At 46.8% G+C, this 26,158-nt stretch overlaps 2 protein-coding genes across 8 annotated transcripts in view; both read left to right on the top strand.

Annotated features, from left to right (window-relative positions):
- The window catches only part of glyr1 (glyoxylate reductase 1 homolog (Arabidopsis)), a 38,540-nt gene extending 37,197 nt beyond the window's left edge, over positions 1-1,343 (top strand). For all 6 annotated transcript variants that reach the window (XM_065010821.1, XM_065010819.1, XM_065010823.1 and 3 more), the window contains one exon: positions 1,166-1,343. In XM_065010821.1, the coding sequence (XP_064866893.1) occupies positions 1,166-1,240 (75 nt within the window). In that variant the 3' untranslated portion in view covers positions 1,241-1,343. The remainder of the gene's footprint in view (positions 1-1,165) is intronic.
- Positions 1,344-4,903: 3,560 nt separating this feature from the next.
- rogdi (rogdi atypical leucine zipper) overlaps positions 4,904-26,158 on the top strand; it is a 38,282-nt gene continuing 17,027 nt past the window's right edge. The window contains exons 1-7 of one of the 2 annotated variants that reach the window (XM_065010806.1): positions 4,904-5,107; positions 6,384-6,455; positions 10,852-10,934; positions 12,513-12,557; positions 20,864-20,918; positions 23,226-23,306; positions 25,756-25,851. In XM_065010806.1, the coding sequence (XP_064866878.1) occupies positions 5,033-5,107; positions 6,384-6,455; positions 10,852-10,934; positions 12,513-12,557; positions 20,864-20,918; positions 23,226-23,306; positions 25,756-25,851 (507 nt within the window). In that variant the 5' untranslated portion in view covers positions 4,904-5,032. The remainder of the gene's footprint in view (positions 5,108-6,383; positions 6,456-10,851; positions 10,935-12,512; positions 12,558-20,863; positions 20,919-23,225; positions 23,307-25,755; positions 25,852-26,158) is intronic. The other variant, XM_065010807.1, reaches the window with a different exon arrangement.

Below are 26,158 nucleotides of genomic sequence, written 5' to 3'. Positions count from 1 at the left end.
GTTCCTAACCTGTCGCTGTGGGGACACGGGTTCCTAACCTGTCGCTGTGGGAACACGGTTCCTAACCTGTCTCTGTGGGGACACGGGTTCCTAACCTGTCTCTGTGGGAACACGGGTTCCTAACCTGTCGCTGTGGGAACACGGTTCCTAACCTGTCGCTGTGGGGACACGGGTTCCTAACCTGTCTCTGTGGGGACACGGGTTCCTAACCTGTCTCTGTGGGGACACGGGTTCCTAACCTGTCTCTGTGGGGACACGGGTTCCTAACCTGTCTCTGTGGGGACACGGGTTCCTAACCTGTCTCTGTGGGGACACGGGTTCCTAACCTGTCTCTGTGGGGACACGGGTTCCTAACCTGTCTCTGTGGGAACACGGGTTCCTAACCTGTCGCTGTGGGGACACGGGTTCCTAACCTGTCGCTGTGGGGACACGGGTTCCTAACCTGTCTCTGTGGGAACACGGGTTCCTAACCTGTCGCTGTGGGGACACGGGTTCCTAACCTGTCGCTGTGGGGACACGGGTTCCTAACCTGTCGCTGTGGGGACACGGGTTCCTAACCTGTCGCTGTGGGGACACGGGTTCCTAACCTGTCGCTGTGGGGACACGGGTTCCTAACCTGTCGCTGTGGGGACACGGGTTCCTAACCTGTCGCTGTGGGAACACCAGAGTGTCAGGGATCCAGTACTTCTGGTATTGATTCTCTGTTCACTCTTTGGGGGCGTACAGATGCTGGAAGGGGGGCATACAGACGCTGGGAGGGGGCATACAGACGCTGGGAGGGGGCGTACAGATGCTGGGAGGGGGCGTACAGATGCTGGGAGGGGGGCACAGACGCTGGGAGGGGGCGTCCAGACGCTGGGAGGGGGGCGTACAGACGCTGGGAGGGGGGCGTACAGACGCTGGGAGGGGGGCGTACAGACGCTGAGGGACACGAAGCCCTTGGGACTCAGACACTGATTGAAACCTCATATTTACCAGAGCAGAATCAGACCTGCTACAAGACCATCTGTTTTCTCATCCAGTGAGATGGTTTCTTCTGGAACACCTCTCCTATTCTTTGGACCAAATTCTGTTTCCGTGAACAATAAAGTTGTATGTTTTGTCTCACTTTACGACAACGTTACTTCTTTATACATATTTACCATGGTTTTCTGTCTGTCTGTAGGTCTACAAGAGGGCTAAAGCGCTGGACCAGTCAGACAACGACATGTCCGCTGTCTACAGAGCCTACATTCACTAAACCTCCTGAAGAGCCTCTCCCCCGACCTGTCCTCTCCCCCATCCTGTCCTCTCCCCCGTCCTGTCCTCTCCCCCGTCCTGTCCTCTCCCCCGACCTGTCCTCTCCCCCCGTCCTCCTCCCCCCGACCCGTCCTCTCCCCCTCCCGTCCTCCTCCCCCCCTGTCCTCCTCTCCCCCTGACCCGTCCACCCCCCTGTCCTCCTCTCCTCTCCCCCTGTCCCCCTGTCCTCTCCCCCCCTGTCCTCCTCTCTCCCCCCTGTCCTCCTCTCCCCCTGTCCTCCCTCCCTCTCCCCCTGTCCTCCTCTCCCCCTGTCCTCCTCTCCTCTGGACCACACTTATCTTTTTATACATTTTTATTCCCGTTTTATTAATTATTTTTGCCTGGCACCAGAGATATTGGTGTACTTCCCAAATGCCATCCTATTTCCTCCATAGTACACTACTTTTGACCAGGGTCCACGATTTCCCTGTGAATGAAGCTGAATACCCAACTCTGCAGATTCAGGGCCCATAAGGGCTCAGGTCAGAAGTAGTGCACCTACACGGGGAATAGTTTGTCATCTGGGAGGCAGCTATTCCTTCCCGGTAACGTGATGGGAACCTCTAACTAGTCCACCTGGAACATTGCACTGACTGAGGGTTGTAATAATTCTAGAAGAATGGTCCACAGAAGGTAGCTTCCCTCCTCCCCCACATCTTTGCGTTATGTTGTCGATGGTGTTGGTCAAGTTTCTGATGGTGAAGCACTGTGCAGGGTGTTCGGGAACAGATTTTGGGATGCGGCGCCATTGCTGACCCACGGTAAGAGGTTCACTAGTGGAACGCGACACATTGCCTGTTTGCTGTCGGGTGGGTTTTGAAGCTGCACGAGGCCAGGGATTAATTTATCACTCTCTTTATCACCTCTTTCTTTGCATTTTATTTAATTCTGTGTGTGAAAATGTCGTCTTTAATTAGAATGTCCAGAATTTCATCTAAACGTATAAAGCTGTTATGATCTTTTAAAAGAGTAGTAGAGGCTTGATAAGCACCAAGAGGAATACTGTCACTGCATTGCCTTAACATTGGATCCATTCAATCTTCTGACATGTATTTATTTATTTTTAGACGCTCTAGAGCTCCTCTATTCTACTTCTCTTTTGGTGCAGTTTGGCCTGGAGTTGTTTCCGTAGTTGTCTGAATCGGAACAGTGTTTTGTTTTGTTGTGTTCTAGCCTGTTAGAGAACCTGCCCCCTTAAGGTTATATTAATTAAGGTTATTCTGATGCCTTGTAATACAGTAATGGCTTCATCCTTCTTCTAACCGAGATTCATCCCAAATGGCACCCTACTCCCTTTTATAGTGAACTACTTTAGACCAGAACTCTGGTCAAAAGTAGTGCTCTAGATAGGGAATAGGGTGCCATTTGGGAAGAATCCCGGGACATTAAGGTGATGGTGTTTAAACCCATGCAGTGGTCTTAACATTATTAACGACAGGCAAGTTTATCACTTTTTATTGTACATGTATGTTTAGGAACCACGTTGCTTAGCGACCTGTTTTTATTGTACATGTATGTTTAGGAACCACGTTGCTTAGCGACCTGTTTTTATTGTACATGTATGTTTAGGAACCACGTTGCTTAGCGACCTGTTTTTATTGTACATGTATGTTTAGGAACCACGTTGCTTAGCGACCTGTTTTTATTGTACATGTATGTTTAGGAACCACGTTGCTTAGCGACCTGTTTTTATTGTACATGTATGTTTAGGAACCACGTTGCTTAGCGACCTGTTTTTATTGTACATGTATGTTTAGGAACCACGTTGCTTAGCGACCTGTTTTTATTGTACATGTATGTTTAGGAACTACGTTGCTTAGCGACCTGTTTTTATTGTACATGTATGTTTAGGAACCACGTTGCTTAGCGACCTGTTTTTATTGTACATGTATGTTTAGGAACCACGTTGCTTAGCGACCTGTTTTTATTGTACATGTATGTTTAGGAACCACGTTGCTTGGCTTGCCTTGGCTTGATGACTTTGGGTGATTTGCTCCACAACAGTTCCCCTTTGCAGTGGGGGGGATAGATTTAGCCTGGTTCCCGGTCTGTTTGTGCCGTCATACCAACTCCTTGTCACTCACTGTTGTATCAAACATGTTGGGCTTGACAAGTACAGCAAGGAAGTTGGCCAAGACCACAAACAGATCTGGGATCAGACTAAGGAGGAAAGATGTATTTATTACCAGATCAATCACCATATAGGAAACCGTCTAAGTACAGAATGTGAATTTCAGTTGACTCATAACCACTCCCTGAGATTCAAGGCCCAAACTATAACCTTTTACGTTCTCCTCAAGGAATACCTGGCAGGGCTGTGAGAAGACAGGCGATTGTTACCTGAATGGCAGTGGGGGGAATTTAGGCTTTTCTGTTTTAGTTCATTTTGATTTGAAAAAAATGTGAAACTATTCAACTCATTGTAAACACAATTGAACATGTGTAACATTAGATTTTTGGTTAAATATAATTTTCACTTCGCAACTTCTTGATCATCCCATTTTGTAGAAGTCGATTTTTCCTTTTTTGCCAAACAAGATGTAAATTAAGTTTTTAGGTTTTAATTTGTTTAAAACACGGAAAATAGTTTATAAAGATTTAAGAAAGATGTTTTTAGTAGGAAACATTCTAACAAATGACTTGTAAAAAGCCCGTCTTGGTTGAGTGGAGGCTTTATAAATAAAGGGTCATAAAGTACTTCTGGTTAGACTCCTCTACTGACTGTCAATCATCTTCTGTGTCCCAAATGGCATCATATTCCCTATATAGTGACCCTGGAATAAAGTAGTGCACTACCCTATAGGCCGCGGTCTAATGTAGTACTCTACCTTATGGACCCTGGAATAAAGTAGTGCACTACCCTATGGTCCGCGGTCTAATGTAGTACACTACCTTATGGACCCTGGTCTAAAGTAGTGCACTACCCTATGGGGCCGTGGTCTAATGTAGTACACTACCTTATGGACCCTGGAATAAAGTAGTGCACTACCCTATGGTCCGCGGTCTAATGTAGTACACTACCTTATGGACCCTGGTCTAAAGTAGTGCACTACCCTATGGACCCTGGTCTAAAGTAGTGCACTACATAGGGAATAGGGTACCATATGAAACACTGTCTTATTAATACTGTAGATTGTTCTGTTCAGTGTTTGCTGTTTTAAATTAATCTCTTGTAAACATTGTCTTTATGTGGCTTATACAGGTGATGTTGAAATGACTGTTGGGCCCTTTTTTTTGTGCAGGGACGGTGAAACTGTATGGATTTGGGATATTTATGTGAAACATCAAGGCTTTTTGTGCAGTTTATTAAATCCTCTCCTGATTTAAATTGTGTGTTATCATGAAACTCTCACGCACGCACACACACACAGTAGTGAACATATTTTTTTCACAAGAGAACACAGATCTAATTCAGTTGATATAGATTGCAATCGGTACTTGATTTAACAGTACTGTTGTGTTTTGAGGTCGACCGAGGGAGAAAAGCTTAGGGGCCTGCTGTCTTTCACTGAGGTATAGTAAGAACTGCCTGCTCCAACCACTCTCTTTTCCGCTTTTCTTGGCCGCTGCGGAAAATGTTTTCATGTGACGCAAACCGGAAGTGCATTCCCAAAGAAGGGATTAGGGGGCGGGGCCAAGATTAATTGTTAATGTGTGACTAAACCTATCTTGCTGAACGTAAACACAACCCTAGAAGAAGACGGGTTGAAGATCTTCTGGTTTACATACTTGGTGGACCAGTCTGCCTGCGGGAATGCTCAATCCTCAAAGATCTTTATCTGAACTACCAAAGATGTCGGGTCCAAGCCAAGCCGAGAGGGCTGTTTTGGTAAGCAAAACTGGAAGGTTCGGGATCATGACAAGCTAGCTAACAACATAAATGGGTTAACCTTGGCTCGCTAGTTATTCACCGACGTCTAGCTAGCTATTTTTCTAGCCAACTATTGATTGTTATTATGAGTGTATATTTTCTCATGCGATCTTCTTGCGTAATTAAAAGGGACATTAAGGACACCTGCTCTGTCCATGACATAGACTGACCAGGTGAAAGCTATGATCTCTTGTCACTTGTTAAATTCTCTTCAACCGGTGTATACGAAGGGGAGGACTGAGACCGGTTAATAAGGACTTTTTAGACTTGAGAGATGGATTGTGTATGTGTGCCATTCAGAGGGTGAACGGGCAAGACAAAATATTGAAGTGCCTTTTGAACGGGGTAGGGTAGTAGGTGCCTGGTGCACCGATTTGTGTCAAGAACTGCAAAGCTACTGGGTTTTTCCATGCTCAACAGTTTCCTGTGTGTATCAAGAATGGTCCACCACCCAAAGGACATCCAGCCAACTTGACACAACTGTGGGAAGCATTGGAGTCAACATGGGAGTCAGCATCCCTGTACGACTCAATATTAGGAAGGCGTCCTTAATGTTTTGTACACTCAATGCCGTAGCGCCTGAATATAACTGCTCTGCTGCCTTGCGTCGGCAAGCTCTGTTCTGCTGGTTGTTGTCAATGACAACGTGATGTACAGTATGATCCAAGTCCTCATAATAGTCACATTGAATGATTGTCACATTTACAGCCTTCGATGGGTGAGGTCACTGCTGCCCTGCCAACCCCATATATCTAGCCTTCTGTACACAGCTCCACCTATAGATCCATAGGTGTCACGCGTCACATTCAGTCCTCAAGGGTGGGCTTCATCCAAGAGAAAAGATACGAGAAGATATATGCAGGGCTTTCTATATAGCTAGCTAGTATACAGAAGCAGGTCTCTTAAAGGTACTGGTATGTATGTAGATACACAGGCACAAGAGCAACATGTCTCTGTTGCTTCCTGTCAGATGACATTTCTACCATGGCGTTAGAATGATTCCCTCTAATTCTATGATTCCTGCATTCAGGGAAGTAGAACCACAGCATTCTCAGAACACCAGTGGAATTCTAATTGGAACCACGATAATGTGATCATTCTAGAACAGAATAAGCCTATCTATCCTTATCTCTGCTGACCACCACAATAACTATCTTGTTTGTCTCCTCTCTCCCTTTCACCCCTCTCTCATTCACCCCACCCCTCTCTTGTTCTCTCCCTCCCTTCCCCTCAGGAGGAGGAGTTTAACTGGTTGCTGAAAGAGGAGGTCCATGCTGTTTTGAAGCAGCTCCAGGATATACTGAAGGTAAATATTGGCTCTGTGGGGTGAAGTTTCTCTTTTTTACAGATCTAAGATCAGCTTCCTCTCTCCCTATCCTCACCTTACCGTTAGTGGGGGAAAATCCCAAACTGATCCAAGATCAGCGTCTACAGTCGTGGCCAAAAGTTTTGAGAATGACACAAATATTAATTTTCACAAAGTCTGCTGCCTCAGTTTGTATGATGGCAATTTGCATATACTCCAGAATGTTATGAAGAGTGATCAGATGAATTGCAATTAATTGCAAAGTCCCTCTTTGTCATGCAAATGACCTGAGTCCCCCAAAAACATTTCCACTGCATTTCAGCCCTGCCACAAAACGACCAGCTGACATCATGTCAGTGATTCTCTCGTTAACACAGGTGTGAGTGTTGACGAGGACAAGGCTGGAGATCACTCTGTCATGCAGATTGAGTTTGAATAACAGACTGGAAGCTTCAAAAGGAGGGTGGTGCTTGGAATCATTGTTCTTACTCTGTCATCCATGGTTACCTGCAAGGAAACACGTTCCGTCATCAATGCTTTGCACAAAAAAGGCTTCACGGGCAAGGATATTGCTGCCAGTAAGATTGCACCTAAATCAACCATTTATCGGATCATCAAGAACTTCAAGGAGAGCAGTTCAATTGTTGTGAAGAAGGCTTCAGGGAGCACAAGAAAGTCCAGCAAGCGCCAGGAACGTCTCCTAAAGTTGATTCAGCTGCAGGATCGGGGCATTAATGTGTGGGGTTGCTTCTCAGCCAAGGGAGTGGGCTCACTCACTATTTTGCCTAAGAACACAGCCTTGAATAAAGAATGGTACCAACACATCCTCCTGAGAGCAACTTCTCCCAACCATCCAGGAACAGTTTGGTGACGAACGATGCCTTTTCCAGCATGATGGAGCACCTTGCCATAAGGCAAAAGTGATAACTAAGTGGCTCGGGGAACAAAACATTGATATTTTGGGTCCATGGCCAGGAAACTCCCCAGACCTTAATCCCATTGAAAACTTGTGGTCAATCCTCAAGAGGCGGGTGGACAAACAAAAATCCACAAATTCTGACAAGCTCCAAGCATTGATTATACAATAATGGGCTGCCGTCAGTCAGGATGTGGCCCAGAAGTTAATTGACAGCATGCCATCAGTCAGGATGTGGCCCAGAAGTTAATTGACAGCATGCCAGGGTGGTTTGCAGAGGTCTTGAGAAAGAAGGGTCAACACTGCAAATATTGACTCTTTGCATCAACTTCATGTAATTGTCAATAAAAGCCTTTGACACTTATGAAATGCTTGTAATTATACTTCAGTATTCCATAGTAACATCTGACAAAAAATATCTAAAGACACTGAAGCAGAAAACTTTGTGGAAATTAATATTTGTGTCATTCTCAAAACTTTTGGCCACGACTGTAGGATCAACCTCACCCAACAACTAAGTATTGGCTCCATGGGATCAAAGAGCTCCGACCACAACACAAGACTGTCACTGGGGTGTCTTTATACTGCTGAGTTGGCAATATTGGGTTGGACCAGCTGTGGTACACTGACCCCATAGCCATTGATTGGACCTAGCTGTGGTACACTGACCCCAGAGCCATCGATTGGACCTAGCTGTGGTACACTGACCCCATAGCCATCGATTGGACCTAGCTGTGGTACACTGACCCCAGAGCCATCGGTTGGACCTAGCTGTGGTACACTGACCCCATAGCCATCGATTGGACCTAGCTGTGGTACACTGACCCCAGAGCCATCGGTTGGACCTAGCTGTGGTACACTGACCCCAGAGCCATCGAGGAGGATCCTATAAGAGGAGATTATCCTGACTAAGGATAAACCATGTATTGGACCTAGCTGTGGTACACTGACCCCAGAGCCATCGATTGGACCTAGCTGTGGTACACTGACCCCAGAGCCATCGAGGAGGATCCTATAAGAGGAGATTATCCTGACTAAAGATAAACCATGTATTGGACCTAGCTGTGGTACACTGACCCCAGAGCCATCGGTTGGACCTAGCTGTGGTACACTGACCCCAGAGCCATCGGTTGGACCTAGCTGTGGTACACTGACCCCATAGCCATCGAGGAGCATCCTATAAGAGGAGATTATTATGACTAAGGATAAACCATGTATTGGACCTAGCTGTGGTACACTGACCCCATAGCCATCGGTTGGACCTAGCTGTGGTACACTGACCCCATAGCCATCGGTTGGACCTAGCTGTGGTACACTGACCCCAGAGCCATCGAGGAGCATCCTATAAGAGGAGATTATCATGACTAAGGATAAACCATGTATTGGACCTAGCTGTTGGACCTAGCTGTACACTGACCCCAGAGCCATCGGTTGGACCTAGCTGTGGTACACTGACCCCAGAGCCATCGAGGAGCATCCTATAAGAGGAGATTATCATGACTAAGGATAAACCATGTATTGGACCTAGCTGTGGTACACTGACCCCAGAGCCATCGGTTGGACCTAGCTGTGGTACACTGACCCCAGAGCCATCGAGGAGCATCCTATAAGAGGAGATTATCATGACTAAGGATAAACCATGTATTGGACCTAGCTGTGGTACACTGACCCCAGAGCCATCGAGGAGCATCCTATAAAAGGAGATTATCATGACTAAGGATAAACCATGTAAACCATGTCTAGTTTGTTGTGTAACTAAATTCTTCAAATGTTGTTTGATTTCGGCGTACTGTTGTCAGAGTTGATTGCTATTTGTACTCACACTTCTCAAGACATTTTATTGAATTATTGATGGAGATATTTACAGTGCTGTAACTAGATTGTGTACAGGTTTATTATACTGAACCAAAATATAAACGCAACATGCAGCAATTTCATTGATTTTACTGAGTTACAGTTCATATGATGAAATCAGTCAAATGAAATATATTCATTAGGCCCTAATCTATGGCTTTCACATGACTGGGAATACAGATATGCATCTGTTGGTCACACATACCTTGCAAAACAATTGGGCCTCACAATGGGCCTCAGGATCTCGTCAGGGTATTTTTGTGCATTCAAATTACCATAGATTAAAATGCAGCTGTGTTTGTTGTCCGTAGCTTATGCCTGCCCATACCATAACCCCACTGTCACCATGGGCCACTCTGTTCACAACGCTGACATCAGCAAACACCATAACCCCACTGTCACCATGGGCCACTCTGTTCACAACGCTGACATCAGCAAACACCATAACCCCACTGTCACCATGGGGACCTCTGTTCACAACGCTGACATCAACAAACACCATAACCCCACTGTCACCATGGGGACCTCTGTTCACAACGCTGACATCAACAAACACCATAACCCCACTGTCACCATGGGGACCTCTGTTCACAGCGCTGACATCAACAAACACCATAACCCCACTGTCACCATGGAGACCTCTGTTCACAACGCTGACATCAGCAAACACCATAACCCCATTGTCACCATGGGGACCTCTGTTCACAACGCTGACATCAACAAACACCATAACCCCACTGTCACCATGGAGACCTCTGTTCACAACGCTGACATCAACAAACACCATAACCCCACTGTCACCATGGAGACCTCTGTTCACAACGCTGACATCAGCAAACACCATAACCCCACTGTCACCATGGGGACCTCTGTTCACAACGCTGACATCAGCAAACACCATAACCCCACTGTCACCATGGAGACCTCTGTTCACAACGCTGACATCAGCAAACCGCTCGCCCACACAACGCCATACACGTGGTCTGCGGTTGTGAGGCCGGTTGGACGCACTGCCAAATGCTCTAAAACGAGGTTGGAGGTGGCTTATAGTAGAGAAGTGAACATTCACTTTTCTGGCTACATCTGGTGGACATTCCTGCAGTCAGCATGCCAATTGCACACTCCCTCAACTGGATGTGTTGTGTGACAAAACTGCACATTTTAGAGTGGCCTTTTATTGTCCCCAGCACAAGGGTGCACCTGTGTAATGGTTATGTTGTTTAATCAGCTTCTTGATATGCCACACCTGTCAGGTGGATGGATTATCTTGGCAAAGGAGAAATGCTCACTAACGGGGATGTAAACACATTTGAGGGAAATAATTATTTTGTTGCGTGTAGAACATTTCTGGGATCTTTTATTTCAGCTCATGAAACATGGGACCAACACTTTACATGTTGCATTTATATATTTGTTCAGTGTAGATTGTGTTCTATATATAACTAGATTGTGTTCTATATATAACTAGATTGTGTTCTATATATAACTAGATTGTGTTCTATATATAACTAGATTGTGTTCTATATATAACTAGATTGTGTTCTATATATAACTAGATTGTGTTCTATATATAACTAGATTGTGTTCTATATATAACTAGATTGTGTTCTATGTTTATGTCACCAGGAGGCATCCAGGAGGTTCTCCATTCCCACCCCAGGACTGGAGAACCAACTGAAACAGGAGAACTTCATCCTGGGCAGCTCAACGTAAGTCTTGGAGGGATTCATTCGTTGATTTGATTGGTTAATTGATCAGTTGGGTGATTTGATTGGTTGAGTTAGTGACTTTTGATTATTTTATTAGCCATTTTAAAAACATTAAAATGTGTCTCCTTGATTCATAGCAATACAATAGACAATGTAAGACAGAAAACATGAATATAATGTAGATGATAAGAAACCCCGTCTAGTCCAGCCTAACGAAGACCTGTTGTTAACACATGACATAGATTAGAAACGCATGTCGGATTATGTTATTTACCTTTTCTTCTGGGGGTGGCAGGTAGCCTAGTGGTTAGAGGGGCGGCAGGTAGCCTAGTGGTTAGAGGGGCGGCAGGTAGCCTAGTGGTTAGAGGGGCGGCAGGTAGCCTAGTGGTTAGAGGGGCGGCAGGTAGCCTAGTGGTTAGAGGGGCGGCAGGTAGCCTAGTGGTTAGAGGGGCGGCAGGTAGCCTAGTGGTTAGAGGGGCGGCAGGTAGCCTAGTGGTTAGAGGGGCGGCAGGTAGCCTAGTGGTTAGAGGGGCGGCAGGTAGCCTAGTGGTTAGAGGGGCGGCAGGTAGCCTAGTGGTTAGAGGGCGGCAGGTAGCCTAGTGGTTAGAGGGCGGCAGGTAGCCTAGTGGTTAGAGGGCGGCAGGTAGCCTAGTGGTTAGAGGGGCGGCAGGTAGCCTAGGGGTTAGAGGGGCGGCAGGTAGCCTAGGGGTTAGAGGGGCGGCAGGTAGCCTAGTGGTTAGAGGGGCGGCAGGTAGCCTAGTGGTTAGAGGGGCGGCAGGTAGCCTAGTGGTTAGAGGGGCGGCAGGTAGCCTAGTGGTTAGAGGGGCGGCAGGTAGCCTAGTGGTTAGAGGGGCGGCAGGTAGCCTAGTGGTTAGAGGGGCGGCAGGTAGCCTAGTGGTTAGAGGGGCGGCAGGTAGCCTGGTTAGTGGTTAGCCTAGTGGTTAGGGGCGGCAGGTAGCCTAGTGGTTAGAGGGGCGGCAGGTAGCCTAGTGGTTAGAGGGCGGCAGGTAGCCTAGTGGTTAGAGGGGCGGCAGGCAGCCTAGTGGTTAGAGGGGCGGCAGGCAGCCTAGTGGTTAGAGGGCGGCAGGCAGCCTAGTGGTTAGAGGGCGGCAGGCAGCCTAGGGGTTAGAGGGGCGGCAGGCAGCCTAGGGGTTAGAGGGGCGGCAGGCAGCCTAGGGGTTAGAGGGGCGGCAGGCAGCCTAGGGGTTAGAGGGGCGGCAGGCAGCCTAGGGGTTAGAGGGGCGGCAGGCAGCCTAGGGGTTAGAGGGGCGGCAGGCAGCCTAGGGGTTAGAGGGGCGGCAGGCAGCCTAGGGGTTAGAGGGGCGGCAGGCAGCCTAGGGGTTAGAGGGGCGGCAGGCAGCCTAGGGGTTAGAGGGGCGGCAGGCAGCCTAGGGGTTAGAGGGGCGGCAGGCAGCCTAGGGGTTAGAGGGGCGGTAAAAGCGTTGGGCCAGTAACTGAAAGGTTGCTGGATAAAATCCCAGAGCTGACAAGGTAAAAATCTGTCGTTCTGCCCCTGAACAAGGCAGTTAACCCCCTTCTGTTAACATGTTTATACATTACACAACCTTCTGTTTACAGACATCAACACCTTTCTAATCTGCCGGGACTTGAGTCTATGACAAGGTGACATTATGACATAGGACTCAGGTCAACAGTAGTGTGTAGGGGACAGGGTTCTGTCTGGGACTTCCACAGTGTCGTTATGACATAGGACTCAGGTCAACAGTAGTGTGTAGGGGACAGGGTTCTATCTGGGACTTCCACAGTGTCGTTATGACATAGGACTCAGGTCAACAGTAGTGTGTAGGGGACAGGGTTCTGTCTGAGACTTCCACAGTGTCATTATGACATAGGACTCAGGCAACAGTAGTGTAGTGTGTAGGGGACAGGGTTCTGTCTGGGACTTCCACAGTGTCGTTATGACATAGGACTCAGGTCAACAGTAGTGTGTAGGGGACAGGGTTCTGTCTGGGACTTCCACAGTGTCATTATGACATAGGACTCAGGTCAACAGTAGCGTGTAGGGGACAGGGTTCTGTCTGGGACTTCCACAGTGTCATTATGACATAGGACTCAGGTCAACAGTAGTGTAGTGTGTAGGGGACAGGGTTCTGTCTGGGACTTCCACAGTGTCGTTATGACATAGGACTCAGGTCAACAGTAGTGTAGTGTGTAGGGGACAGGGTTCTGTCTGGGACTTCCACAGTGTCATTATGACATAGGACTCAGGTCAACAGTAGTGTGTAGGGGACAGGGTTCTGTCTGGGACTTCCACAGTGTCATTATGACATAGGACTCAGGTCAACAGTAGTGTAGTGTGTAGGGGACAGGGTTCTGTCTGGGACTTCCACAGTGTCATTATGACATAGGACTCAGGTCAACAGTAGTGTAGTGTGTAGGGGACAGGGTTCTGTCTGGGACTTCCACAGTGTCATTATGACATAGGACTCAGGTCAACAGTAGTGTAGTGTGTAGGGGACAGGGTTCTGTCTGGGACTTCCACAGTGTCGTTATGACATAGGACTCAGGTCAACAGTAGTGGGTAGGGGACAGGGTTCTGTCTGGGACTTCCACAGTGTAGTTATGACATAGGACTCAGGTCAACAGTAGTGTGTAGGGGACAGGGTTCTGTCTGGGACTTCCACAGTGTCATTATGACATAGGACTCAGGTCAACAGTAGCGTGTAGGGGACAGGGTTCTGTCTGGGACTTCCACAGTGTAGTTATGACATAGGACTCAGGTCAACAGTAGCGTGTAGGGGACAGGGTTCTGTCTGGGACTTCCACAGTGTAGTTATGACAGGACTCAGGTCAACAGTAGTGTGTAGGGGACAGGGTTCTGTCTGGGACTTCCACAGTGTCATTATGACATAGGACTCAGGTCAACAGTAGTGTAGTGTGTAGGGGACAGGGTTCTGTCTGGGACTTCCACAGTGTCAGTTCTGTCTGGGATGACATAGGACTCAGGTCAACAGTAGTGTAGTGTGTAGGGGACAGGGTTCTGTCTGGGACTTCCACAGTGTCATTATGACATAGGACTCAGGTCAACAGTAGTGTGTGTGGGGACAGGGTTCTGTCTGGGACTTCCACAGTGTCGTTATGACATAGGACTCAGGTCAACAGTAGTGTAGTGTGTAGGGGACAGGGTTCTGTCTGGGACTTCCACAGTGTCGTTATGACATAGGACTCAGGTCAACAGTAGTGTAGTGTGTAGGGGACAGGGTTCTGTCTGGGACTTCCACAGTGTCATTATGACATAGGACTCAGGTCAACAGTAGTGTGTAGGGGACAGGGTTCTGTCTGGGACTTCCACAGTGTCGTTATGACATAGGACTCAGGTCAACAGTAGTGTGTGTAGGGGACAGGGTTCTGTCTGGGACTTCCACAGTGTCATTATGACATAGGACTCAGGTCAACAGTAGTGTAGTGTGTAGGGGACAGGGTTCTGTCTGGGACTTCCACAGTGTCATTATGACATAGGACTCAGGTCAACAGTAGTGTAGTGTGTAGGGGACAGGGTTCTGTCTGGGACTTCCACAGTGTCATTATGACATAGGACTCAGGTCAACAGTAGTGTAGTGTGTAGGGGACAGGGTTCTGTCTGGGACTTCCACAGTGTCGTTATGACATAGGACTCAGGTCAACAGTAGTGTGTAGGGGACAGGGTTCTGTCTGGGACTTCCACAGTGTCATTATGACATAGGACTCAGGTCAACAGTAGTGTGTAGGGGACAGGGTTCTATCTGGGACTTCCACAGTGTAGTTATGACATAGGACTCAGGTCAACAGTAGCGTGTAGGGGACAGGGTTCTGTCTGGGACTTCCACAGTGTCATTATGACATAGGACTCAGGTCAACAGTAGCGTGTAGGGGACAGGGTTCTGTCTGGGACTTCCACAGTGTAGTTATGACATAGGACTCAGGTCAACAGTAGCGTGTAGGGGACAGGGTTCTGTCTGGGACTTCCACAGTGTAGTTATGACAGGACTCAGGTCAACAGTAGTGTAGTGTGTAGGGGACAGGGTTCTGTCTGGGACTTCCACAGTGTCGTTATGACATAGGACTCAGGTCAACAGTAGTGTAGTGTGTAGGGGACAGGGTTCTGTCTGGGACTTCCACAGTGTCGTTATGACATAGGACTCAGGTCAACAGTAGTGTAGTGTGTAGGGGACAGGGTTCTGTCTGGGACTTCCACAGTGTCGTTATGACATAGGACTCAGGTCAACAGTAGTGTAGTGTGTAGGGGACAGGGTTCTGTCTGGGACTTCCACAGTGTCATTATGACATAGGACTCAGGTCAACAGTAGTGTGTAGGGGACAGGGTTCTGTCTGGGACTTCCACAGTGTCATTATGACATAGGACTCAGGTCAACAGTAGTGTAGTGTGTAGGGGACAGGGTTCTGTCTGGGACTTCCACAGTGTCGTTATGACATAGGACTCAGGTCAACAGTAGTGTGTAGGGGACAGGGTTCTGTCTGGGACTTCCACAGTGTCGTTATGACATAGGACTCAGGTCAACAGTAGTGTGTAGGGGACAGGGTTCTGTCTGGGACTTCCACAGTGTCATTATGACATAGGACTCAGGTCAACAGTAGTGTGTAGGGGACAGGGTTCTGTCTGGGACTTCCACAGTGTCGTTATGACATAGGACTCAGGTCAACAGTAGTGTGTAGGGGACAGGGTTCTGTCTGGGACTTCCACAGTGTCATTATGACATAGGACTCAGGTCAACAGTAGTGTGTGTAGGGGACAGGGTTCTGTCTGGGACTTCCACAGTGTCATTATGACATAGGACTCAGGTCAACAGTAGTGTGTGTGGGGACAGGGTTCTGTCTGGGACTTCCACAGTGTCGTTATGACATAGGACTCAGGTCAACAGTAGTGTGTAGGGGACAGGGTTCTGTCTGGGACTTCCACAGTGTCATTATGACATAGGACTCAGGTCAACAGTAGTGTGTAGGGGACAGGGTTCTGTCTGGGACTTCCACAGTGTCATTATGACATAGGACTCAGGTCAACAGTAGTGTGTAGGGGACAGGGTTCTGTCTGGGACTTCCACAGTGTCGTTATGACATAGGACTCAGGTCAACAGTAGTGTGTAGGGGACAGGGTTCTGTCTGGGACTTCCACAGTGTCGTTATGACATAGGACTCAGGTCAACAGTAGTGTGTAGGGGACAGGGTTCTGTCTGGGACTTCCACAGTGTCATTATGACATAGGACTCAGGTCAACAGTAGTGTGTAGGGGACAGGGTTCTGTCTGGGACTTCCACAGTGTCATTATGACATAGGACTCAGGTCAACAGTAGTGTAGTGTGTAGGGGACAGGGTTCTGTCTGGGACTTCCACAGTGTCATTATGACATAGGACTCAGGTCAACAGTAGTGTGTAGGGGACAGGGTTCTGTCTGGGACTTCCACAGTGTCGTTATGACATAGGACTCAGGTCAACAGTAGTGTGTAGGGGACAGGGTTCTGTCTGGGACTTCCACAGTGTCATTATGACATAGGACTCAGGTCAACAGTAGTGTGTAGGGGACAGGGTTCTGTCTGGGACTTCCACAGTGTCATTATGACATAGGACTCAGGTCAACAGTAGTGTGTAGGGGACAGGGTTCTGTCTGGGACTTCCACAGTGTCGTTATGACATAGGACTCAGGTCAACAGTAGTGTAGTGTGTAGGGGACAGGGTTCTATCTGGGACTTCCACAGTGTCGTTATGACATAGGACTCAGGTCAACAGTAGTGTAGGGGACAGGGTTCTGTCTGGGACTTCCACAGTGTCGTTATGACATAGGACTCAGGTCAACAGTAGCGTGTAGGGGACAGGGTTCTGTCTGGGACTTCCACAGTGTAGTTATGACAGGACTCAGGTCAACAGTAGTGTAGTGTGTAGGGGACAGGGTTCTGTCTGGGACTTCCACAGTGTCGTTATGACATAGGACTCAGGTCAACAGTAGTGTGTAGGGGACAGGGTTCTGTCTGGGACTTCCACAGTGTCGTTATGACATAGGACTCAGGTCAACAGTAGTGTAGTGTGTAGGGGACAGGGTTCTGTCTGGGACTTCCACAGTGTCGTTATGACATAGGACTCAGGTCAACAGTAGTGTAGTGTGTAGGGGACAGGGTTCTGTCTGGGACTTCCACAGTGTCGTTATGACATAGGACTCAGGTCAACAGTAGTGTAGTGTGTAGGGGACAGGGTTCTGTCTGGGACTTCCACAGTGTCATTATGACATAGGACTCAGGTCAACAGTAGTGTAGTGTGTAGGGGACAGGGTTCTGTCTGGGACTTCCACAGTGTCGTTATGACATAGGACTCAGGTCAACAGTAGTGTAGGGTATAGGGGACAGGGTTCTGTCTGGGACTTCCACAGTGTCATTATGACATAGGACTCAGGTCAACAGTAGTGTGTAGGGGACAGGGTTCTGTCTGGGACTTCCACAGTGTCATTATGACATAGGACTCAGGTCAACAGTAGTGTGTAGGGGACAGGGTTCTGTCTGGGACTTCCACAGTGTCATTATGACATAGGACTCAGGTCAACAGTAGTGTGTAGGGGACAGGGTTCTGTCTGGGACTTCCACAGTGTCATTATGACATAGGACTCAGGTCAACAGTAGTGTGTAGGGGACAGGGTTCTGTCTGGGACTTCCACAGTGTCATTATGACATAGGACTCAGGTCAACAGTAGTGTAGTGTGTAGGGGACAGGGTTCTGTCTGGGACTTCCACAGTGTCATTATGACATAGGACTCAGGTCAACAGTAGTGTAGTGTGTAGGGGACAGGGTTCTGTCTGGGACTTCCACAGTGTCATTATGACATAGGACTCAGGTCAACAGTAGTGTAGTGTGTAGGGGACAGGGTTCTGTCTGGGACTTCCACAGTGTCGTTATGACATAGGACTCAGGTCAACAGTAGTGTGTAGGGGACAGGGTTCTGTCTGGGACTTCCACAGTGTCGTTATGACATAGGACTCAGGTCAACAGTAGTGTGTAGGGGACAGGGTTCTGTCTGGGACTTCCACAGTGTCAGTTATGACATAGGACTCAGGTCAACAGTAGCGTGTAGGGGACAGGGTTCTGTCTGGGACTTCCACAGTGTCATTATGACATAGGACTCAGGTCAACAGTAGTGTGTGTAGTTATGACATAGGGGACAGGGTTCTGTCTGGGACTTCCACAGTGTCGTTATGACATAGGACTCAGGTCAACAGTAGTGTGTAGTAGTGGGGGACAGGGTTCTGTCTGGGACTTCCACAGTGTCATTATGACATAGGACTCAGGTCAACAGTAGTGTAGTGTGTAGGGGACAGGGTTCTGTCTGGGACTTCCACAGTGTCATTATGACATAGGACTCAGGTCAACAGTAGTGTAGTGTGTAGGGGACAGGGTTCTGTCTGGGACTTCCACAGTGTCGTTATGACATAGGACTCAGGTCAACAGTAGTGTAGTGTGTAGGGGACAGGGTTCTGTCTGGGACTTCCACAGTGTCATTATGACATAGGACTCAGGTCAACAGTAGTGTGTGTGTAGGGGACAGGGTTCTGTCTGGGACTTCCACAGTGTCATTATGACATAGGACTCAGGTCAACAGTAGTGTGTAGGGGACAGGGTTCTGTCTGGGACTTCCACAGTGTCATTATGACATAGGACTCAGGTCAACAGTAGTGTAGTGTGTAGGGGACAGGGTTCTGTGGGACTTCCACAGTGTCATTATGACATAGGACTCAGGTCAACAGTAGTGTGTAGGGGACAGGGTTCTGTCTGGGACTTCCACAGTGTCGTTATGACATAGGACTCAGGTCAACAGTAGTGTGTAGGGGACAGGGTTCTGTCTGGGACTTCCACAGTGTCGTTATGACATAGGACTCAGGTCAACAGTAGTCAACAGTGTGTAGGGGACAGGGTTCTGTCTGGGACTTCCACAGTGTCGTTATGACATAGGACTCAGGTCAACAGTAGTGTGTAGGGGACAGGGTTCTGTCTGGGACTTCCACAGTGTCATTATGACATAGGACTCAGGTCAACAGTAGTGTAGTGTGTAGGGGACAGGGTTCTGTCTGGGACTTCCACAGTGTCGTTATGACATAGGACTCAGGTCAACAGTAGTGTGTAGGGGACAGGGTTCTGTCTGGGACTTCCACAGTGTCGTTATGACATAGGACTCAGGTCAACAGTAGTGTGTAGGGGACAGGGTTCTGTCTGGGACTTCCACAGTGTCGTTATGACATAGGACTCAGGTCAACAGTAGTGTGTAGGGGACAGGGTTCTGTCTGGGACTTCCACAGTGTCATTATGACATAGGACTCAGGTCAACAGTAGTGTGTAGGGGACAGGGTTCTGTCTGGGACTTCCACAGTGTCGTTATGACATAGGACTCAGGTCAACAGTAGTGTGTAGGGGACAGGGTTCTGTCTGGGACTTCCACAGTGTCATTATGACATAGGACTCAGGTCAACAGTAGTGTGTAGGGGACAGGGTTCTGTCTGGGACTTCCACAGTGTCATTATGACATAGGACTCAGGTCAACAGTAGTGTGTAGGGGACAGGGTTCTGTCTGGGACTTCCACAGTGTCATTATGACATAGGACTCAGGTCAACAGTAGTGTACAGTGTCTGGGACTACAGGTCATTATGACAGGGTTCTGTCTGGGACTTCCACAGTGTCATTATGACATAGGACTCAGGTCAACAGTAGTGTGTAGGGGACAGGGTTCTGTCTGGGACTTCCACAGTGTCGTTATGACATAGGACTCAGGTCAACAGTAGTGTAGTGTGTAGGGGACAGGGTTCTATCTGGGACTTCCACAGTGTCGTTATGACATAGGACTCAGGTCAACAGTAGTGTAGGGGACAGGGTTCTGTCTGGGACTTCCACAGTGTCGTTATGACATAGGACTCAGGTCAACAGTAGTGTGTAGGGGACAGGGTTCTGTCTGACACTTCCACAGTGTCGTTATGACAGGACTCAGGTCAACAGTAGTGTAGTGTGTAGGGGACAGGGTTCTGTCTGGGACTTCCACAGTGTCGTTATGACATAGGACTCAGGTCAACAGTAGTGTGTAGGGGACAGGGTTCTGTCTGGGACTTCCACAGTGTCGTTATGACATAGGACTCAGGTCAACAGTAGTGTAGTGTGTAGGGGACAGGGTTCTGTCTGGGACTTCCACAGTGTCGTTATGACATAGGACTCAGGTCAACAGTAGTGTAGTGTGTAGGGGACAGGGTTCTGTCTGGGACTTCCACAGTGTCGTTATGACATAGGACTCAGGTCAACAGTAGTGTAGTGTGTAGGGGACAGGGTTCTGTCTGGGACTTCCACAGTGTCGTTATGACATAGGACTCAGGTCAACAGTAGTGTAGTGTGTAGGGGACAGGGTTCTGTCTGGGACTTCCACAGTGTCGTTATGACATAGGACTCAGGTCAACAGTAGTGTAGGGTATAGGGGACAGGGTTCTGTCTGGGACTTCCACAGTGTCATTATGACATAGGACTCAGGTCAACAGTAGTGTGTAGGGGACAGGGTTCTATCTGGGACTTCCACAGTGTCATTATGACATAGGACTCAGGTCAACAGTAGTGTGTAGGGGACAGGGTTCTGTCTGGGACTTCCACAGTGTCATTATGACATAGGACTCAGGTCAACAGTAGTGTGTAGGGGACAGGGTTCTGTCTGGGACTTCCACAGTGTCATTATGACATAGGACTCAGGTCAACAGTAGTGTGTAGGGGACGGGGTTCTATCTGGGACTTCCACAGTGTCATTATGACATAGGACTCAGGTCAACAGTAGTGTAGTGTGTAGGGGACAGGGTTCTGTCTGGGACTTCCACAGTGTCATTATGACATAGGACTCAGGTCAACAGTAGTGTGGAGGGGACAGGGTTCTGACAGTCTTGTGAGTCCTGCTGTCTTGTCTTCACAGCATGGACCAGGTGAAAGGAGTACTGACTCTACAGGGAGAAGCCCTGACTCAAGCTGTGAGTGTCTCCTTCCTCTGGTTCTAGACTGTTCTCTGTTAACATTCTCACCGGCAGTGTTTGACTGTGTTTTAGTACAGAGAACATGTTACAATGTCAGGTTCTGTCTGTAATGTGTTTTAGTAGAGAGAACATGTTACAATGTCAGGTTCTGTCTGTAATGTGTTTTAGTAGAGAACATGTTACAATGTCAGGTTCTGTCTGTAATGTGTTTTAGTACAGAGAACATGTTACAATGTCAGGTTCTGTCTGTAATGTGTTTTAGTACAGAGAACATGTTACAATGTCAGGTTCTGTCTGTAATGTGTTTTAGTACAGAGAACATGTTACAATGTCAGGTTCTGTCTGTAATGTGTTTTAGTACAGAGAACATGTCACAATGTCAGGTTCTGTCTGTAATGTGTTTTAGTAGAGAACATGTTACAATGTCAGGTTCTGTCTGTAATGTGTTTTAGTACAGAGAACATGTTACAATGTCAGGTTCTGTCTGTAATGTGTTTTAGTAGAGAACATGTCACAATGTCAGGTTCTGTCTGTAATGTGTTTTAGTACAGAGAACATGTCACAATGTCAGGTTCTGTCTGTAATGTGTTTTAGTACAGAGAACATGTCACAATGTCAGGTTCTGTCTGTAATGTGTTTTAGTACAGAGAACATGTTACAATGTCAGGTTCTGTCTGTAATGTGTTTTAGTAGAGAACATGTTACAATGTCAGGTTCCTTCTTTAATGTGTTTTAGTAGAGAACATGTCACAATGTCAGGTTCTGTCTGTAATGTGTTTTAGTACAGAGAACATGTTACAATGTCAGGTTCTGTCTGTAATGTGTTTTAGTACAGAGAACATGTTACAATGTCAGGTTCTGTCTGTAATGTGTTTTAGTACAGAGAACATGTCACAATGTCAGGTTCTGTCTGTAATGTGTTTTAGTAGAGAACATGTTACAATGTCAGGTTCTGTCTGTAATGTGTTTTAGTACAGAGAACATGTTACAATGTCAGGTTCTGTCTGTAATGTGTTTTAGTACAGAGAACATGTTACAATGTCAGGTTCTGTCTGTAATGTGTTTTAGTAGAGAACATGTTACAATGTCAGGTTCCTTCTTTAATGTGTTTTAGTAGAGAACATGTCACAATGTCAGGTTCTGTCTGTAATGTGTTTTAGTACAGAGAACATGTCACAATGTCAGGTTCTGTCTGTAATGTGTTTTAGTACAGAGAACATGTCACAATGTCAGGTTCTGTCTGTAATGTGTTTTAGTAGAGAACATGTCACAATGTCAGGTTCTGTCTGTAATGTGTTTTAGTAGAGAGAACATGTTACAATGTCAGGTTCTGTCTGTAATGTGTTTTAGTACAGAGAACATGTCACAATGTCAGGTTCTGTCTGTAATGTGTTTTAGTAGAGAGAACATGTCACAATGTCAGGTTCTGTCTGTAATGTGTTTTAGTAGAGAACATGTCACAATGTCAGGTTCTGCCTGTAATGTGTTTTAGTAGAGAACATGTTACAATGTCAGGTTCTGTCTAATGTGTTTTAGTAGAGAACATGTTACAATGTCAGGTTATGTCTGTAATGTGTTTTAGTAGAGAACATGTTACAATGTCAGGTTCTGTCTGTAATGTGTTTTAGTAGAGAACATGTTACAATGTCAGGTTCTGTCTTTAATGTGTTTTAGTACAGAGAACATGTCACAATGTCAGGTTCTGTCTGTAATGTGTTTTAGTACAGAGAACATGTCACAATGTCAGGTTCTGTCTGTAATGTGTTTTAGTACAGAGAACATGTCACAATGTCAGGTTCTGTCTGTAATGTGCTTTAGTACAGAGAACATGTCACAATGTCAGGTTCTGTCTGTAATGTGTTTTAGTAGAGAACATGTTACAATGTCAGGTTCTGTCTTTAATGTGTTTTAGTAGAGAACATGTCACAATGTCAGGTTCTGTCTGTAATGTGTTTTAGTACAGAGAACATGTCACAATGTCAGGTTCTGTCTGTAATGTGTTTTAGTACAGAGAACATGTCACAATGTCAGGTTCTGTCTGTAATGTGCTTTAGTACAGAGAACATGTCACAATGTCAGGTTCTGTCTGTAATGTGTTTTAGTACAGAGAACATGTTACAATGTCAGGTTCTGTCTGTAATGTGTTTTAGTAGAGAACATGTCACAATGTCAGGTTATGTCTGTAATGTGTTTTAGTGGAGAACATGTTACAATGTCAGGTTCTGTCTGTAATGTGTTTTAGTAGAGAACATGTCACAATGTCAGGTTCTGTCTGTAATGTGTTTGATTGCTTTGTCTTCGCAGGACATCAATCTGAAAACTGCTAAAAGCAACCAAGTGATGCATTTCACATTCAGGGATGATAAGCACTGGAAATTACAACAGGTACTGTGTGTGTGTGTGTCTCTGTGTGTGTGTGTGTGTCTCTGTGTGTGTGTGTGTGTGTCTGTGTGTGTGTGTGTGTCTCTGTGTGTGTGTGTGTCTCTGTGTGTGTGTGTGTCTCTGTGTGTCTCTGTGTGTCTGTGTGTGTGTGTGTCTCTGTGTGTGTGTGTCTCTGTGTCTGTGTGTGTCTCTGTGTGTGTGTGTGTCTGTGTGTGTAGGTGTGTGTGTGTGTGTCTCTCTCTGTGTGTGTGTCTCTGTGTCTCTCTGTGTGTGTGTGTCTCTGTGTGTGTGTGTCTCTCTGTGTGTGTGTGTGTGTGTCTCTGTGTCTCTGTGTGTGTGGTGTTTCAAGTTGTAATGTCATGTGCACAAGTACAGTGAAATGCCTTTGTTGCAACCTCTAAACCAAGAATCATCAACTAGATTAAGTCACAACGTTTTCTTGAGAGGATGGTCGGGAGTCAGAACAAAATAATACAAATATTTATAGATTGCGAATTGACCGCAAGAAGCCTAAACAGATCTAATATTAGATTAAAACCATAATGATTTCAAACCTTGATTACATTTGGGGACATGCCCCTGCGTAGGGTGCTGTCTTTCAGATGGGACGTTTAAAATGGGTGTCCTGACTCTCTGTGGTCATTCAAAATCCCATAGCATTTCATGTCAGAGTAGGGGTGTACACCCTGGTGTCATGGTGAAATACCCAACCTGGCCACATTCCTAAATTCCCATCTCTCCCTCAGATCTAATAATACCGACTCTGTCCCCGTCTCAGATCTACTAATACTGACTCTGTCCCCGTCTCAGATCTAATAATACTGACTCTGTCCCCGTCTCAGATCTAATAATACTGACTCTGTCCCCGTCTCAGATCTAATAATACTGACTCTGTCCCCGTCTCAGCTCTAATAATACTGACTCTGTCCCCGTCTCAGATCTAATAATACTGACTCTGTCCCCGTCTCAGATCTACTAATACTGACTCTGTCCCCGTCTCAGATCTAACAATACTGACTCTGTCCCCGTCTCAGATCTACTAATACTGACTCTGTCCCCGTCTCAGCTCTAATAATACTGACTCTGTCCCCGTCTCAGATCTAATAATACTGACTCTGTCCCCGTCTCTCTCAGATCTAATAATACTGACTCTGTCCCCGTCTCAGCTCTAATAATACTGACTCTGTCCCCGTCTCAGATCTAACAATACTGACTCTGTCCCCGTCTCAGATCTAATAATACTGACTCTGTCCCCGTCTCAGCTCTAATAATACTGACTCTGTCCCCGTCTCAGATCTAATAATACTGACTCTGTCCCCGTCTCAGCTCTAATAATACTGACTCTGTCCCCGTCTCTCCCTCAGATCTAACAATACTGACTCTGTCCCCGTCTCAGATCTAATAATACTGACTCTGTCCCCGTCTCAGATCTAATAATACTGACTCTGTCCCCGTCTCAGATCTACTAATACTGACTCTGTCCCCATCTCAGATCTACTAATACTGACTCTGTCCCCGTCTCAGATCTAATAATACTGACTCTGTCCCCGTCTCAGATCTAATAATACTGACTGTCCCCGTCTCAGCTCTAATAATACTGACTCTGTCCCAGTCTCTCTCAGATCTACTAATACTGACTCTGTCCCCGTCTCAGATCTACTAATACTGACTCTGTCCCCGTCTCAGATCTACTAATACTGACTCTGTCCCCGTCTCAGATCTACTAATACTGACTCTGTCCCCGTCTCAGATCTAATAATACTGACTCTGTCCCCGTCTCAGATCTAATAATACTGACTCTGTCCCCGTCTCAGATCTACTAATACTGACTCTGTCCCCGTCTCTCTCAGATCTAATAATACTGACTCTGTCCCCGTCTCAGATCTAATAATACTGACTCTGTCCCCGTCTCAGATCTACTAATACTGACTCTGTCCCCGTCTCTCTCAGATCTAATTATACTGACTCTGTCCCCGTCACAGATCTAATAATACTGACTCTGTCCCCGTCTCAGATCTAATAATACTGACTCTGTCCCCGTCTCAGCTCTAATAATACTGACTCTGTCCCCGTCTCTCTCAGATCTACTAATACTGACTCTGTCCCCGTCTCTCTCAGATCTAATAATACTGACTCTGTCCCCGTCTCAGATCTACTAATACTGACTCTGTCCCCGTCTCTCTCAGATCTACTAATAATGACTCTGTCCCCGTCTCAGATCTACTAATACTGACTCTGTCCCCGTCTCAGATCTAATTATACTGACTCTGTCCCCGTCTCAGATCTAATAATACTGACTCTGTCCCCGTCTCAGATCTACTAATACTGACTCTGTCCCCGTCTCAGATCTAATTATACTGACTCTGTCCCCGTCTCAGATCTAATTATACTGACTCTGTCCCCGTCTCTCTCAGATCTAATAATACTGACTCTGTCCCCGTCCCTCCCTCAGATCCAGGATGCTAGGAACCATGTGAATCAGGCTCTGCAGCTGCTGAGTGGTAGAGATGAGAGCTACCACTTTAAGACTGGGGCTGAGGTCAACAAGGTAGGAACACACACACAGCTACCACTTTAAGACTGGGGCTGAGGGTAATGAGGTTAGTTTCCACCAGGGAAAACAGTGATAATTACTGTCAGAAATAAACTGCTTTCTGTGTCATAGCGGAGATATAGATATAACAGAGCTATCAGGGAAGTGGTTTTCCTCTATTTTCTATGTCAACACTACACACCATTAGACTACACTACACATCACTACACACCATTAGACTACACTACACATCATTAGACTACACTACACATCATTAGACTACACTACACACCATTAGACTACACTACACATCACTACACAC

This window comes from Oncorhynchus nerka, linkage group LG26 (assembly GCF_034236695.1).
Source record: "Oncorhynchus nerka isolate Pitt River linkage group LG26, Oner_Uvic_2.0, whole genome shotgun sequence".
NCBI lineage: Eukaryota > Metazoa > Chordata > Actinopteri > Salmoniformes > Salmonidae > Oncorhynchus > Oncorhynchus nerka.
This window is presented reverse-complemented; position numbering and strand designations above follow the sequence as displayed.